Source organism: Bos indicus, chromosome 18 (genome assembly GCF_029378745.1).
Source record: "Bos indicus isolate NIAB-ARS_2022 breed Sahiwal x Tharparkar chromosome 18, NIAB-ARS_B.indTharparkar_mat_pri_1.0, whole genome shotgun sequence".
Classification (NCBI taxonomy): Eukaryota; Metazoa; Chordata; class Mammalia; order Artiodactyla; family Bovidae; genus Bos; species Bos indicus.
In genome coordinates, this window is record NC_091777.1 from 55,209,525 (window position 1) to 55,225,234 (window position 15,710).

Genomic DNA, 15,710 nt, shown 5'->3' on the forward strand with positions numbered 1-15,710 from the left:
AATCAACCCTGAATATTCATTGGGAGGACTAATGCTGAAGCTGAAGCTCCAATACTTTGGCCACCTGATATGATGAGCCGACTCAATGGAAAAGACCCTGATGCTGGGAAAGATTGAAGGCAGGAGGAGAAGGGGGCGACTGACTACCAGACGGTTGGATGGCATCACCAACTCAATGGACATGAGTTTGAGCAAATTCTGGGAGATAGTGAAGGACAGGAAAGCCTTGTGTGCTGCAGTCCATGAGATCATAAACAGTGACCACAAGGCTTAGTGACTGAACAACAGCAACAGATGTATTAATAATATGGAGAAGCCACAGTTTACCAAAACACAAAAATTCTCCTACAATATGTTGGAACTGATTCCTGGAGGATGAGCAGGATCAGGCAGCAGGGAAGGGTAGAAATAGCTGTGCAAAGGCCCAGAGGTGGGTGAGTGGGTGAGGTCCAAGATTCCATGTGGCTAGGGCACTGAGAGGGACCAGAAGGGAACAATGGGGCCAATCAGGGGCGGAGCATGCTAAATCTTGGGTTATCTTGTTGCAGTTTTTTTTTTCTTTTGGGCCAAGCTTCCCCTTCAGTTCAGTTCAGTCGCTCAGTCATGTCCAACTCTTTGCGACCCCATGGACTGCAGCACGCCAGGCTTCCCCGTCCATCACCAACTCCTGGAGTTTACTCAAACTCATGTCCATTGAGTCGGTGATGCCATCCGACCATCTTGTCCTCTGTTGCCCCCTTCTCCTCCCGCCTTCAATCTTTCCCAGCATCAGGATCTTTTCCAATGAGTCAGTTCTTCGCATCAGGTGGCCAAAGTATTGGAGTTTCAGCTTCAGTAACAGTCCTTCCAGTGAACATTCAAGACTGATTTCCTTTAGGATGAACTAGTTGGATATTCTTGCTGTCCAAGGGACTCTCAAGAGTCTTCTCCAACACCACAGTTCAAAAGCATCAATTCTTCGGCATTCAGCTTTCTTTATAGTCCAACTCTCACATTCATACATGACTACTGGAAAAACCATAGGTTTTACTAGATGGACCTTTGTTGGCAAAGTAATGTCTCTGCTCTTTAATATGCTGTCTAGGTTAGTCATAACTTTTCTTCCTAGGAGCAAGCGTCTTTTAATTTCATGGCTGCAGTCACCATCTGCAGTGATTTTGGAGCCCACAAAAAATAAAGTCTGTCACTATTTCCACTGTTTCTCCATCTATTTGCCATGAAGTGATGGGATCAGATGCCATGATCTTAGCCTCCCCTCAGAGATCCCAGTTTCCCCACCAGGGACTGAACCCTGGCCACCATAGTAAAAGCCTGGAATTCTAATCGCTGGACCACCAGGGACTTCCCAAGGCTTGGGTTTTTGTTCTGAGCACCCTGGGAGCCTGAAAGACACCTGATTATGGGACACTGATTACGCCCAGCTGCATGTTAACTGCTCTGCATCACAGGCTCATTATACTGATACCTGCCCAAGACCACTGAGATCACACAGCTGGCAGCAATAGGGGGTGGGAATTGAACCTAGTCTGCCAGGAGCCCCGAGATATCAGGATCACGGCAGGTGAGGATCAGGGGGTCAGAGACGGAAGCTGGGGCGGGAAGACCTAGGGCAGGGCTGAGGGCAGGGACTTTGGTTATTTTTTCATTGCTGTATCTTCCGATGGCATCACCGACTGGATGGACATGAGTTTGAGCAAGCTCTGGGAGATGGTGATGGACAGGGAAGCCTGGCCTGCTGCAGTCCACGGGGTCGCAAAGAGTCAGACAGGACTGAGCGACTGAACTGAGCTGTATCTTCAGAACCTATGACTGCAGCAAGGTACCCGATAGAGTATTTGTTAAATGGGTAAACATTCTCTGAAGGCATTTATGCCTGGAAGAGGAAACTGAGACTCAGAGAGATGCATCGGCTTTCTAAGCCCTTATAACTCAGCTGCCAACTTCTAGCACTTTCCATGAACCCCTTGCCTCGAAGAGGTCTGGAAGGCGCAAAAGGGTGGGTGGGTTGGTGGGGAGTGGGGGACTTCAGTGCTGATCAGGCGGCGCCCAGGTCTGAATGCCAGGCTTTATTTAATAAGGCAGTGGGTCTCCCGGACCGTTCATTGAAAAAAAACCTCAGCTTCAGGGGCCGCCCATGTGTACCCCGAATCCTTGCGAACCCGGCCCCCTTTCCCCCTTAGGCCGCCCTCAAGGTCCTCCCAGCGAAACGAGCAAGGTCAGTTGCAATTCCGTTTGCAACCAGCAGCGGTTGGCCCTGAACCCCCGCCCCATGAGACCGTACCATTCTGGCTCGGAAGAGGGGGGCCGGGAGCGAGGTGCGCAGAGGGCTCTCCTGAGGACCCCCTCTGCTGGGGTTTTCCCTGGCCTCACAGCGGGCGAGGGGGAAGATTTGCGTGGCGGGCTCAGGGCGGTGGGCGGCAGGGTTCCTCTCGCCCCCGCTCTGGGGGCCTCTCCTCATCCCCCCCTCTCCCGGCGTTGGTCCGCGCTGCGGAACGCCGAGTGTCAGGCCTGTGTGCGCACGCCCCGCCCGTGGCGCAGACCTCGCCTTGCCTCGCCCGGGTTCGGATCGCGAGTCCGCGCCGCAGCGGGCACCGCGGTCCGGAGCTATGGCGGTCGTCGTCCGAGTAGTTTATTGGTGAGCACGCGGGCCAGAGGTGCCCTCTTCGAATCCCGCCCGGGCCCCGCCCTGTCCCGGCGGAGTTAGGCTCTGGGGGAGTCGGGGGTGGGGGCGGGAGCCTTGCATTGGGGAGAGGGTTCTGTGTGGGTGCGGTGGGCGTGGGAGGAGGCGGAAAACAGAGGACGTTGATTTCTCGCCCCCCCCCCCCCCCAATTTGTGACATTCTAGACGTCTCAGGTCCTAAAAGGTAAAACTGAGACACGTGTGTGTCGTTTTAAACAGCTCCCCCCGCCCGCCCCGATTCCCGGGCTCATGGTGGGGAGCAGGTGGGGGTCGGTTTGTAATGCAAGAGGAACCTCCCTGGGCGCTTCGGTCTCCCCTCCCCCGGGACCGGTCGTCGGGTGGGGCCGGCCAGAGTCAGGAGGTTCCAGATCGTCCCGGCCTGTGTTGGGCAAGGACTTAAACCCAGACGGTGGATGCTTTTTTCCTATTAACGCTCCCCGTTTTCTGACCCCACTTTCCCCATCCGTAGAGGGAGTGGTTTTCTTAAAATTTATTTTTGATTGTAGAATCATTGCTTTACCATGTTGTGTTGGTTTCTGCCATATGTCAACGAGAATTGGCCGTAGGTGTACATATGTCCGCTCCCTCTTGAACCTCCCTCCCACCCCTCTAGGTTGTCGTCTTAATGGTTATGGCGGAGGGAGTGCGGTGTATTGGGTGTTACACATTTGATCTAATTGCCCGCTTTAAGGGTGAAAACATGTCTGCTCGGCAGGAAGTGTTCTGTCCCGTAGACCGTGTCACAACCCTGGCGCCTTGGACTGTACTGGCCTGCACAGGCATGCTGGCCTGTAGGCGCTTAATAAATATATGTTGCCTGAATTTCCTTTCCAGAAACTCCCTGGGCAGGGATTTTAACTCCATTCTACAAGTGCGGAAACCGAGGCTGGGAGTGGGGCACGGGCGGATCACAGGGGGTAACCCCCACCCGGGTCTGCTGGCTGTCCTGTTTGAAATGTCCACTTGGGGCGGGGGAGGAGGGTCCCTGCCTGGGGCTTTGAAAGGTTCAGATCTGTCACTGCGTTAGTTAGCAGTGTCCCTGCCCGCTGAGTCAAGCAGAGGGTAGAGTGACATTTTGAGGCGCCTCCCCTTCCCCTCCCCCTGCTTTGCCTGTGCACCAGACTGCGGTCCCGAAATAGTCTGCATGGGGGGGTGGGGGGCGGTGGGGCGGGGAGGCGGTTATCCTTCACTCTCAGGCATAGGAGGGCCTTGGGAATCCTGCAGTAATGGTTTCCCTGAGGCTTGGGTACCGGCTGTGGGTGGGGCTGCTGTCGTGGGGCAGCTCTCCTCCTGACCTGGCTCTCTCCATTTTGCCTCCCTCTCTGCCTCGCGCTTGTGCTCTCGCCTCGTTGCCCCCGATTCTGTGCCCGCCCCCACTATGCTCTCTTGTCTCCCTTGCTCTATGCATTTTCCTTGTGTGGCTGGCTCCCTTCCTGTGCCTCTCCATCTCTGTGCTGCACCCGCCCCCGTGTGCCCCCGTGTCTTTCCTCTCTTTTGAGAGTGTCTGTCTCCTCCTCCTTGTATCATCCATGTTCCTCTTCATCTCTTCCTGCTTCCGACCCCCATTTGCCTCCGTCTCCTTGCCTGCTTTGCCTCTCCCCTCCCATCCCTGGATCCCCACTGTCCCCTTCTCTCTCCCCTCCCCGGATCTCCACTGTCCCCATCCTCCTCTCCCGGGACCAACTCTCTTGGACATGCTCCTGCCAGTGGCGCTTGAGGCTACAAGCCCAAGGTAAGCCATGTGGTCCCAAGAGGCTGCCCTGGAAAGTGGGGGAGGGGTGTTAGCCCGTGGGGGGGGGGCGCCCATGTGGCTGCTGTGGACCCTGGTGTGACCACCCACCTCTTTCCAGTATCTTCAGCTCAAGAAGAAGTTAGAAGATGAGTTCCCTAGCCGTCTGGACATCGTGAGTCTGGGGGAAGGGGAAGGAGTCAGACATGGGTCCTGTCTGTATGTCCCTCAGCCCTGGTGACAGCGGGGGGTGGTTTGGGTCAGCCCCCTGTGTTCTCCCTTCCCTGGGAAGGAGCAGGTGTCCGCAAGGGGGCATCTCCGCCCCTCCAGCATCTCTTCCTTCTCCCCAGTGCGGCGAGGGGACTCCCCAGGTCACCGGCTTCTTTGAAGTGTTCGTAGCGGGGAAGCTGGTTCACTCCAAGAAGGTATGTCTATCCATCCTGCCTCACTGGGGGCCAGTGGGGGGTTGGGACTGGGGTTGGTGTCTTGGTCCCAGCCCACCCCTCCCCTGGTCCTCCCTTCTCCAGGGAGGCGATGGCTACGTGGACACGGAGAGCAAGTTTCTGAAGCTGGTGGCCGCCATCAAAGCCGCTTTGGCTCAGGCCTGATGTGGCCTGAAGGCAGAGGTGAGGGGGGCCCCGCCCCGAGGCCACAGAGCTGACCCTTGGTTCCCAATGGACTCCAAACCCGAGGACTAGTTTCCAGCCCAGTACATTCCGGAACAAGTAGCAATTTCCACTTTGTTCTCTGGACCATAGCACTGCTTTTCAGCATCTTCTGAGCCTGGTTTTCAGTGTTAGAGCTTCTGTGTTCCAGATGAGCCCCAAATCGAACCTACTCTAGAACTGGGCCCTGGTCACTAACCTAGTCCATAACCAAGCTCTGGCTCCTGGCTTTTGAGATCCTGGAAGCAGTTTCTACCCTCCATCTAAGCTTGAGTTGCCGGTTCCTGCCCCACGTGTGCTAGAACTGAGCGTCTGTCCCAGGAACCTGTGGACCCAGCCCCCTGCCCCCAGCATGCTTTGCACCAGCAACCTGGTTCTCAAATGCTTTGACCTCGAGTTCCGTTTCTCCTCATCCTCACTGGAGCAGAATGAGGCTGCTTTCAGTGGGAATTTGGACCTGCAGTACAATTTGAATTAATACAGTACAAAAATACAAATGTCTTGTCTCCTATGCAGGTCTGAAAAGGAGGGAGTCTCCCCAAATTACAAAAAAAAAGAAAAAAAAGTCAAGAATTACGTAATTGCAAAAAAAGAAAAAAGATGCACAAAGAAAAAGGGAAAAAAAAAGAATTCCATAATTCCAGGCTGCATGAGCTGGCTATGCGTGGGCAGTTGCTGTCAGGAGGGAGGGAGTGCCCCTTTGGTGGGGGGACTTGAATTCTTAAATGGAGCACATCCCTTGCAGAAACACACCATTTGCCACCTCCAGACTGTCAGTCACTCAAAGGCGTCTGCTTAAACCAGCATGAGGTTTGCTTGGATTCTAGAGAAGTCCACCAATGATGATTTTATCTAAGATAAGCCAAGATGGGATTCATATAAAAGAGAGAGGGGAAGGAGTGACTCTTGTTCACAGGTCGAGTACAATTTCAGGAGTCCCGAAACCCCCGGTCAGGCTCAGTGACTCTTGCAGGACTCAGAACACAGCAGAGCTGTTCCACTCCGCGTTACAGTTTATTACAGGGAAAGCTTAAAAGATGAGATGCAGGGAAGCGACTGGCCTTCATCCGGCCTCTCCCGGTAGTCTGAACCCCACTCCCTGCCTCTTCTCCACACAGACCAGTAATCGTGGCCCAGCCCCTCTCGGCAGACGCTTCATGACAGGAAGGACTGAAATGTCTCTTGGACGCCTGGTCCTTCCCTGATGTTCTCGCGGCCGCCGGTTGGAGCAGAGATGGACACCCCTGGTCTTTGCCTGTGCGTGCGTGTGTGCGTGTGTGTCCCCGCACGCTGGTCCTGGTGCCTTCCCCATCCCTCATCTCCCTGCATCTCCACCGCCCCTACCCCCATGTCTCCCTTCTATCCTGTGGTGTCTGGGGTGGTCCTACTCTAGGCTTCCTTTTCAAGGGGAAGCTGAGAGGATGATCAGGATGAGTGAGTCTCAGATATCAGCAGTGATGGCAACAGCTCACAACGCAATAAATGGTGATGAGGTTAACAAAACAGGCCTGTGTCTGCGTGTGTCCATTTTCCCCTGGAGCCGCCTCCCGCTGGTCTCTGCTCCAGGAAATTAGTGACTTGGTAGTGCGGAGCTAGGACCAACTCTGGGTTGAACTTTTCAGTGGTCCCTCAAGCCAAGGTGGAGGTGGTCTCTGGAGCTCCCTGGAGCCGCCACGGGTGTGCATCTTCCAGGGTGAAGTGGGTTCCTGGTTCCTGTGTTTGGGTGTGCATCCTCCAGGATGAAGTGGGTTCCTGGTTCCTATGTTTGGAGGTAACCTGTCAGCGACTGGGAGAAAAGTGCTGGGTGGTGTGTTAGACTGTCTCACCCCTCCTCACGTCTGCCTGCCCCCTTTACCGTCCTCACACTGGAGATGAGCTGTCCTCACCTCCTAGCTCTGAGTTTGATCCCATGACTTGCTTTGGCCAGTGAGGTGAGGCAGATGTAACCGCGTCAGGTCTGAGCCTGGACCTTCGGAGGCCTGGTGGTCCTGCCAGCGTCAGGACACTGGGCAGGGCCTGGCAGTCTCACAGGCTCAGTTCTTAAATCTCTCATGTGGCAAGATGGTAAAAGTGATGGGAGTCTGGCCACTGTTGTCCTTGTGTACAAAACTCAAATTTATTTTGAGGGAAGTCCCACCATGATCAACTTTGGAACATTTCCACCACCTCAAGGAGAAACCCTCATACTCTAGAGCACCCCTCCAGTCCTGAGCACCCCTTTGGTCCCCAGCACCTCCCTCCCCACCCCCTCACCCTCCCCACCCCCCACCGCCCTGGAGCAACTACTAATCTACTTTCTGTAGATTTCCCTATTGGGAGATTTCATAAAAATGGAATCATACAATATGTGTAGTCTTCTGTGGCTCCTTTCGCTTGGCATAATGTTCTCAAGGTTCATCCATGTGGTGATTGGCGCACATCAGACCATCATTCCTTTTTATGGCTGAATAATTTTCCACTCTGTGGGCCACCATTTCATCAGTTGGTGAGCATTTGGGTTGTTTATACTCCTTGGCTACTGTGAGCAGTGCTTCTGTGACCTTCCGTGTACAAGTTTTTGTTTAAACACCAGTTCTCACGTCCTTTGGGCAGATAGCTAGGAGTGGAACAACTGGGTCAACAGCAGTGATTTTTAAAAGAAGAACTTCCTGGCAGAAGGTCATATGAAGACCATTAGATTCGCTCAGAATTGAGGAACTTTTTTTTTCTTTCATTTGAGGAACTTTTTTTTTTAATTGTTTACTTGGCTGCACCGGGTCTTAGGTGCAGCATGTCGGATCTAGTTCCCTCACCAGGGATCGAACCAGGGCCCCCTGCATTGGGAGCACAAAGTTGTAGCCACTGGGCCACCAGAAAATTCCCTTAAGAAACTCAATGCTTTTGGTGGCCACAAAGTCTGCACTTATTTCAAATATAATTTTAACCCAATGAACTCTCAAACCTTGAGTCACAGAAATGAAGTCATCTCTCCGGTAAGCCAAATGCTGACCCGTGAGATAGATCGTGTCTGTGCTCCATGGATCCATACCCAGTATCATCTGGAAAAACTCCCATGACAACCATCAATAGTACCAACAAGAAGCAAAGCCCTCCCTCATCTTCATTGGTAACAATTGCGACAATTCAGTAAATTCTGGCAGTTTAGATCTAAACCAGGTAGGTGGACTAGGACTCGAGGAAGCCTGATCTTAACCCCACTGGAGCCTGCGTGGTATTACCTTCAGCTCTCCCTTTGGCTTAGCTGTGTCACATGGTGCCACCAGTTGGTAATTTAAATAACACAAGACTCTCACGTCCTTTGTTTAAGCAAGAAATCTAGTGGGTCAGGCTAGGCTGGGTTCTGCTTCCGTGGAAACACACAAAAACAAACGCAAATCTCAATGGGGTAAACCCAGCACGTGCACAGCCCTCTTCAGGGCAGGTGTCCTCCCTGCGCCCATTCAGTGACCCAGAGCAGCATTTGTCCAGTAGGACTTTGTGATGTGAAATTTTTCTGTATCTGTCCAACACCATGGCCACTGGGCACATGCCACATGGTGCTATGGAGAGCTTGAAGGGTGGTGGATGTGACTGAGGAACTGAATTTTTAATTAATTCATTTTTTTTGGCTGTGCTGTGTCTTCATAGCCGTGCTCCAGCTTTCTCTAGTTGTGATGAGTGGGGGCTGCTCCCTAGTTGGTGGGGCACAGGCTTCCCATTGCGCTTACTTCTCTTGTTGCGGCCCACGGGCTTTGGGCACGCAGGCATCAGTAGTCCTGCCGTCTATGGGGTCGCACAGAGTCGGACACGACTGAAGCGACTTAGCAGCAGCAGCAGCAGTAGTCATGGCCCACAGGCTTCGTTGCCCCGAGGCACGTGAACTCTTCCCGAACCAGGAATCGAACCTGTGTCCCCTGCATTGGCAGGCAGATTCTTAGCACTGGACCACCAGGCAAGTCTGGAACTTTTATTTAACTTTATTTCAACTGACATTCAAATTCATGGCAAGTGTGGTGCGTGGCTGGCTATCTTACTGGACAGTGCAGATCTAGATAGATAGAGATTCTCTTCTCCTGTTGTTGCACCTGGACCCACAGCATCCTCAATCCGCGTGGCTGGGAAAAGAAACACGCACTAACTCTTAAAGACCTTAGCCAGGAAGTGACACACATCTCAGTTCTAGTCTCAGCCCATCAGCCAGAATGGTCACAAGGCTCCACCCACCTGTAGAATCTACCTGGGAACAGTGGTCAGGAAAGGAAGGGGAGCCAGAAAAAATGGTAAGCGCTAGAAATATCTACCAGGCTCCTTTTGATTTTACCAGCCATGAAATTAAAAGGCGCTTACTCCTTGGAAGGAAAGTTATGACCAACCTAGATAGCATATTCAAAAGCAGAGACATTACTTTGCCAACAAAGGTTCGTCTAGTCAAGGCTATGGTTTTTCCTGTGGTCATGTATGGATGTGACAGTTGGACTGTGAAGAAGGCTGAGCGCCGAAGAATTGATGCTTTTGAATTGTGGTGTTGGAGAAGACTCTTGAGAGTCCCTTGGACTGCAAGGAGATCCAACCAGTCCATTCTGAAGGAGATCAGCCCTGGGATTTCTTTGGAAGGAATGATGATGCTAAAGCTGAAACTCCAGTACTTTGGCCACCTCATGTGAAGAGTTGACTCATTGGAAAAGACTCTGATGCTGGGAGGGATTGGGGGCAGGAGGAGAAGGGGACGACAGAGGATGAGATGGCAGGATGGCATCACTGACTCAATAGACGTGAGTCTGAGTGAACTCCGGGAGTTGGTGATGGACAGGGAGGCCTGGCGTGCTGCGATTCATGGGGTCGCAAAGAGTCGGACACGACTGAGCGACTGAACTGATCTGATGCGTGGAGGAGAAACAGAATATACCATGACCCTACTGTGTCTTCTGTTCACTTCAGTCGCTCAGTCGTGTCTGACTCTTTGCGTTAACCAAGACAATTCACATCTTCAAGAAAAAGAATTCAGCAGGATCGTCACTGGAAGCCTGAACTGGGAGAAACACTGAATTCTTTTCCAACAGCGACACCATGTGGCCACTTTGGAGAACTGCAGCTTCCCACATCCCCTCGGATCACCAGAAATCAGTATGCACTGCGATTCATGGCGTCGCAAAGAGTCGGACACGACTGAGCGACTGAACTGATAGAATCATTTCTTTGAGATTTGCTGTAAAGTGAATCACCATCTTAGGCTTGGTGACATGACACTTTTTTTTGTTTAATTTTGCCATATGGCACGCAGGATCTTAGTTCCCAGACCAGGGGTCGGGCCCACGCTCCCTGAATTGGAAACTTAATAGTCTTTTATTATTATTATTATTCTTTAAAAGATGCATTTATTTATTGGTTGTGGTGGGTCTTCCTTGCTTTGAGTGGGCTTTCTCTAGCAGACGGGGGCTACTCCAGAGTTTCAGTGCGTGGGCTTTTCATTGCGGAGGCTTCTCTTGCTGGGAGCCCCGGGCTCTAGGCACACAGGCTTCCGTAGTTGTGACGCACGGGCTTTGTTGCTCGGTGGCATATGGGATCTTTCTGGAGCAGGGGTCAAACCGGTGTCCCTTGCATTGCAAAGCGAAGTCATATCCACTGGACCAGGAAGGAAGTCTCCCAGAACTTTTATGTATTTTCATGTTTTCCTTTCTTTAGCTTGTTGGGTGTTCATGTGTTTGGTTTATGCCTCATGGTGGCAAGATGGCAATGTTTAAATCAGAGCCTCAACCAATTTCTCTCTCTCTCTCTTTTTTTTTTTTTTCCTATTTTTGAGGACCATTATGAACCTGGAGAATCCCAGGGACAGAGGAGCCTGGTGGCGTCACACAGAGTCGGACACAACTGACGCGACTTAGCAACAGCAGCCTGAACCTACGGGTTTTTACCTATTTGATATCTTTCAACCTGCTTGAGAACCTTCTTCTTTTGAAGCTTTAATGGTCCCACCTTTGGTTTCTTCAGGCTGGCCCCCGAGCGTTTGGACAGAAACCCCATCATCTCTGAGAGCTTTTTTGTGCTTTTGCTGTGACGAGATGGTCTCAGCTCACCTTCATTTTTCTGGCCTCAGACCTGGATCCAGTCTTTATGCCAAAACTCGGGTTACTCCCAGAGGGAAATGATATTTAGAGATGATAATCTGTGCTCCTAGCAATCTAGATGAGAGATATCAAAATCTCCAGGCCCTCAGGGGTCAAGACGCCCCATGTCTGTGAGTGGGAGAAACTCCCCATATCTGTGAGTGGGAGAAACCCATTCCAATCAACAGTGCCTCTGCCTCTGGGTCTCGCTCCTCTGCCCCTGTTTCTTCAGGGTGCTTCTGCATCGGTCCCTGACAGGGTCTGTTAGATAAGCAGGAGGCGCTTCTGTTACATCTTGGCAGCCCCCAGAGCCGTGGATCCTGTCATGTCTGTCCAACCCCGCCCCCAACCTCCATCACCTGTCACATGACTCCCTTCCCTCTCTCTCCAATTTGATCTAATTTTTCTCTCTGCTCTTCTGAGGCCGGGCCGGCATAAGAGGATTGGAGCATTTGCTAAATGGGACCAGGACAGGGTCAGAGGACCGGCTGTGGGGGAGACTCAGGGGCCAGGACAGCCGCAGGAGGGCGGTAGGGGGCAGTGGAGGAAGAGGGAGCTGGAAAGAGAGGTGAGTGACGCTCCCACCTGAGATGGGAAGAAACAGAGGGAGAGGGAATGTTTTAAAAGGGAGGACATGCTCCCTGGCTGTGATGGTTAGCCGTATCTGCATGGTTGTGCGTGCATGCGTGCTAAGTCATGTCTAACTCTGCGACCCGCCAGGCTCCTCTGTCCATGTGGATTCTCCAGGCAAGAATACTGGAGTGGGTTGCCATGCCCTCCTTCAGAGGATCTTCCTGACCCAGGGTTCGAACCCCAGTCTCCTGCATTGGCAGGCAGGTTCTTTACTACTAGCGCCACCTGGGAAACCCTTTGCATGGTCACTGGCTGCATATTTAAAGAATAAATAAGATAAGCTATAAATGAAGAGGGTGTGAGCAAGAGGGGGATGGAAGGACTGAGAGAGAAAAGAAACATTGTCTGGAGTTTCAAGCAGTATGCACTAGTCACTGTGCAAAGGACTAGGATTCCATCAACTCCTCATAAAACTCTTATGGACCTACAAAAACTGTATATATTTAATATATCCAGCTGAATGAATTTGGAGATAAGTGTACCGAAATTTTGAATAAAAATGCAAATGCAACCAAGTATGTCTGTGATCTACACCGTGCTCTGTCCACTGCCCGAGTCACGGCAGATCAATCAGGGCTAGAGGAGATTGGGCAGCTTCATCTTTCCTTCCTGAAAGCATCTCCCTGGGACTTATGTTGGGGAGGGGATCCTGGAGACCCCAACAGCACCAACTGCCGAAATGGAAGTCTTGGTCACCAAGGAAACACGGGAAGATGTGAGTGGGGGTCTGAGAAACTTTTGAGCTTCATCTGCCAGTGAGTCGCATGTCCCCTTCAGCTCACCTCTGATCGTGCCTGTGCTCATATTCTGCAGATGCTGGCCTGACTGGCCTAAGAGGTTGGGGCACGTGGTGAGTCAGACTAGGTCAAAGCCAAGGAAACCTGCTGGGGAGAAGTCCAGGGACCTGAAGGGGCGGGAGAGAGGCCAGAGAGAGGGAGAAGGAAGGGAAGCACACGGGGCAGAGAGACAGGAGATGGGTGAGTCAGAGGAGGGAAAAGATGGAGATGGGGGTCAGGGGGCTGTCTCAGCGGTAGAATAGTGCCCGCGTGTGTGCCAACTCGCTTCAGTTGTGTCTGACTCCTTTCGACCCTATGGACTGTAGCCCACCAGGCTCCTCTGTCCATGGGATTCTCCAAGCAAGAATACTGGAGTGGGTTACCATGTCTTCCTCCAGGGGAATCTTCCCCAATCCAAGGATGGAACCTGAATCCCTTGAGTCTCCTGCATTGGCAGGCAGGTTCTTTACCTCGAGCGCCCCCTGGGAAGCCCGGGAGGATAAGACCACCCATTTACTCAGCACTTCCTGTCAATCAGTGCCCAGCGTGTCAACTGCACACGCCGTGTAATTCACACCCACCCCCAGTGATGACTGTTACCCAAAGTCTCACAGAGGTCCAGCTGTCCACGTGGCTTTCTCTGAGTGGTCCAAGAAGCAGATAAACTTGGTAAAACTCCAAAGAGTGGAGGGGTTAAGGACTGAGGTCTTCAGCTGGGCAGCCTGGTTCACGCTCAGTTCAGACGCCTGCTGTCTTCTCAGAAAGGCAGTTGAAGGCTCTGCTGTTGGGTGTGACCTCCTGTAGGTAAGGGATTAGGTTGCTGACCTTAAAGGGCCTTTCGTAAGGATATTAGAGCATGGAGGACAGCAGCTGTCACATGGAAAGTGACACATGCGGGAGGGACCTTGTCTGTTTTCGTTTAGGGAGCAGGGCTGGGGTGCCTCAGTTCCCTTTCCTTTCTGCCCCACCCCCTAACTCCCCCTCTCTGCCTCTCTGTATGTCTCCTCTGCCTCTAATCTCTCTCCTGTGTCCCTCAGTCTCCTTGCAGGGTCTGTGTGTTGTTTTTTTTTTTTTTTGTCTCCATTCCTACCAGGGCCTCTCTGATAAACATGGTCTCATTCTATCCTCGCAACTGTCTCTCCACGCCCCCAAACCACAGTCTGTCACGTGGACCTCTAAATCCCTGCTAATTCTCACTCTATTTTGCTGAGGCTGGCCTGGCCTAAGAGGATTGGAGCATTTGCTAAAGGGGACCAGGATGGGGCCAGAAAATTGGCTGTGGGGAGACCTAGGGGTCAGGATGAGCAGCAGAGAAACTGGAAACAGAGGGAACAGGTAATTGGTACAAAGTTATAAAGATCGAGGACCCCAAATGAAGACTTTGTGGACATCGATCCATCTGTGATTGGACCCTTGATTGATGACAAATTAACCAACCTCTCCACTAAATGACCACTGGAAATCCATGTGCGTGCTCATTTGCTCAGTCATGTCCAGCTCTGGGACTCCGTGGATGGTAGCCCCCCAGGCTCCTCTGTCCATGGGATTTCCCAGGCAAGAATACTGGAGTGGCTTGCCACTTCCTTCTCCTGGGGATCTTTCTGCCCCAGGGATTGAACCTGCGTCTCCTGCATTGGCAGACAGCTTCTTTACCACTGAGGCCCCTGGGATGGAAATCCATGAGGGAAAAAAACACAAAAAGAAACCCTTACCTCACACCATACATCCACAATCAGTTCTAGTTGTTTTAAGACCTAGGAGTTAAAACTGTTATGATTTTAGGGAAGAAGACATTATCTTTATGTGATAATGAAAGATATCTTAAACAAGAGGAAAGAGAAGAGCAGTAGGGACTTCCCTGGTGGTCCAGTGGCTAAGAATCCTCCTTGACATGCAGGGGACTTGGGTTCCATTCCTGGCTGGGAAATTAAAACCCCACATGCTGCAAAGCAATTAAGTCTGCGTGCCACAAATACTGAGCCCTCATGCTACAATGGCTGCAAGCAAACAGCAACGATCCCACATGCCCCAACTGTGATCAGATGCAGCCAAATAAATACTTTTTAAAAAGCAGTAATGCAGGAGAAGAAAAGAGCAACTCCTCCCTCCACACCCCTGCCCCAGAAACCCCCGTGTTAGTCGCTCAGTGTCCCACTGTTTGCAACCCCATGGACTGTAGCCTGTCAGACTCCTCTGTCCCTGGGATTCTCCAAGACAAGAATACTGGAATGGATTGCCATGTGAAACCCCTGAGCTATATTGGAAACAGAAGACTGGGAATCTCCGACTACTGTTATCTGTACACTGTTTTCAGCTTGTGACAAAGCAAGCAGACCTTGAATGTCGAGTTTTTTAAAAAAATTATTTTGGGCTGTGCTGGGTCTTCACTGCTGCACAAACTTTCTCTAGTTTATTAAGGTGGCTTCTCCTGTTACAAAGGCCAAACTCTAGGATGTGCAGGTCTTCGTAGCTGTGGCGTGTGGCATCTTCCTGGACCAGGTATTGAACTGGTGTCCCTGGCATTGCAAGGTGGATTCTTAACCACTGGACCACCAGAGAAACCCTGAACAGTCAGCTTTTATAAACTTTATGTCAACTTGAAAATGGGGGCCTATCTTATAAAAAATCATTTTAAATTTATTTAAAATTTTTTTATTCTATTTTTTTTCAGCGTATCATCAGTGTGCCACTGATGTAAACGAAAGAAAAACACGAATTCATCACAAAAGATAACAAGAGGCACTGAAATATACAACATTAAAATCAAGAAAATTCTACTTATAGAAAATACACATGGGAAAAATGTTTGCAACACTTTAACCACCAAAAGAGATAGACATATCTCAAATCCTCAACATTCAGGGGGCTGGGCGAAGGATGGTTTCGCTTGCACAGAAAGTTCTCCTGCAGCATCCACGGAGCCGGAACACACACGAACTGCCAGTAGCGATTCCACTGACAGCAGTTCCCATGTGCACCCCAAATTACCGGGCAGGGATCTTCAGGGTTTTGCGACCCGCGGTGGCCTCACAGTGACACAGAAACGCCCCCTCCCCAGGCTGGATCAGGGGAGGTGCACACAGTAAGGAGCTGTGAAGACCAAGCCATCACACCTTCCCGGACGCGGGGGCGCCACGTGCAGGC

General features: G+C 51.6%; 1 protein-coding gene across 1 annotated transcript; it reads left to right on the forward strand.

Annotated features, from left to right (window-relative positions):
• Nucleotides 1-2,479: 2,479 nt before the first annotated feature.
• SELENOW (selenoprotein W) lies at nt 2,480-6,577 on the forward strand. The gene is made up of 6 exons (XM_070771366.1): nt 2,480-2,635; nt 4,388-4,412; nt 4,531-4,584; nt 4,760-4,834; nt 4,937-5,035; nt 6,193-6,577. Exons 1-5 carry the CDS (start codon nt 2,607-2,609, stop codon nt 5,015-5,017), a joined length of 264 nt encoding a protein of 87 aa, XP_070627467.1. The 5' UTR covers nt 2,480-2,606; the 3' UTR covers nt 5,018-5,035; nt 6,193-6,577.
• The last annotated feature ends 9,133 nt before the right edge of the window (nt 6,578-15,710 follow it).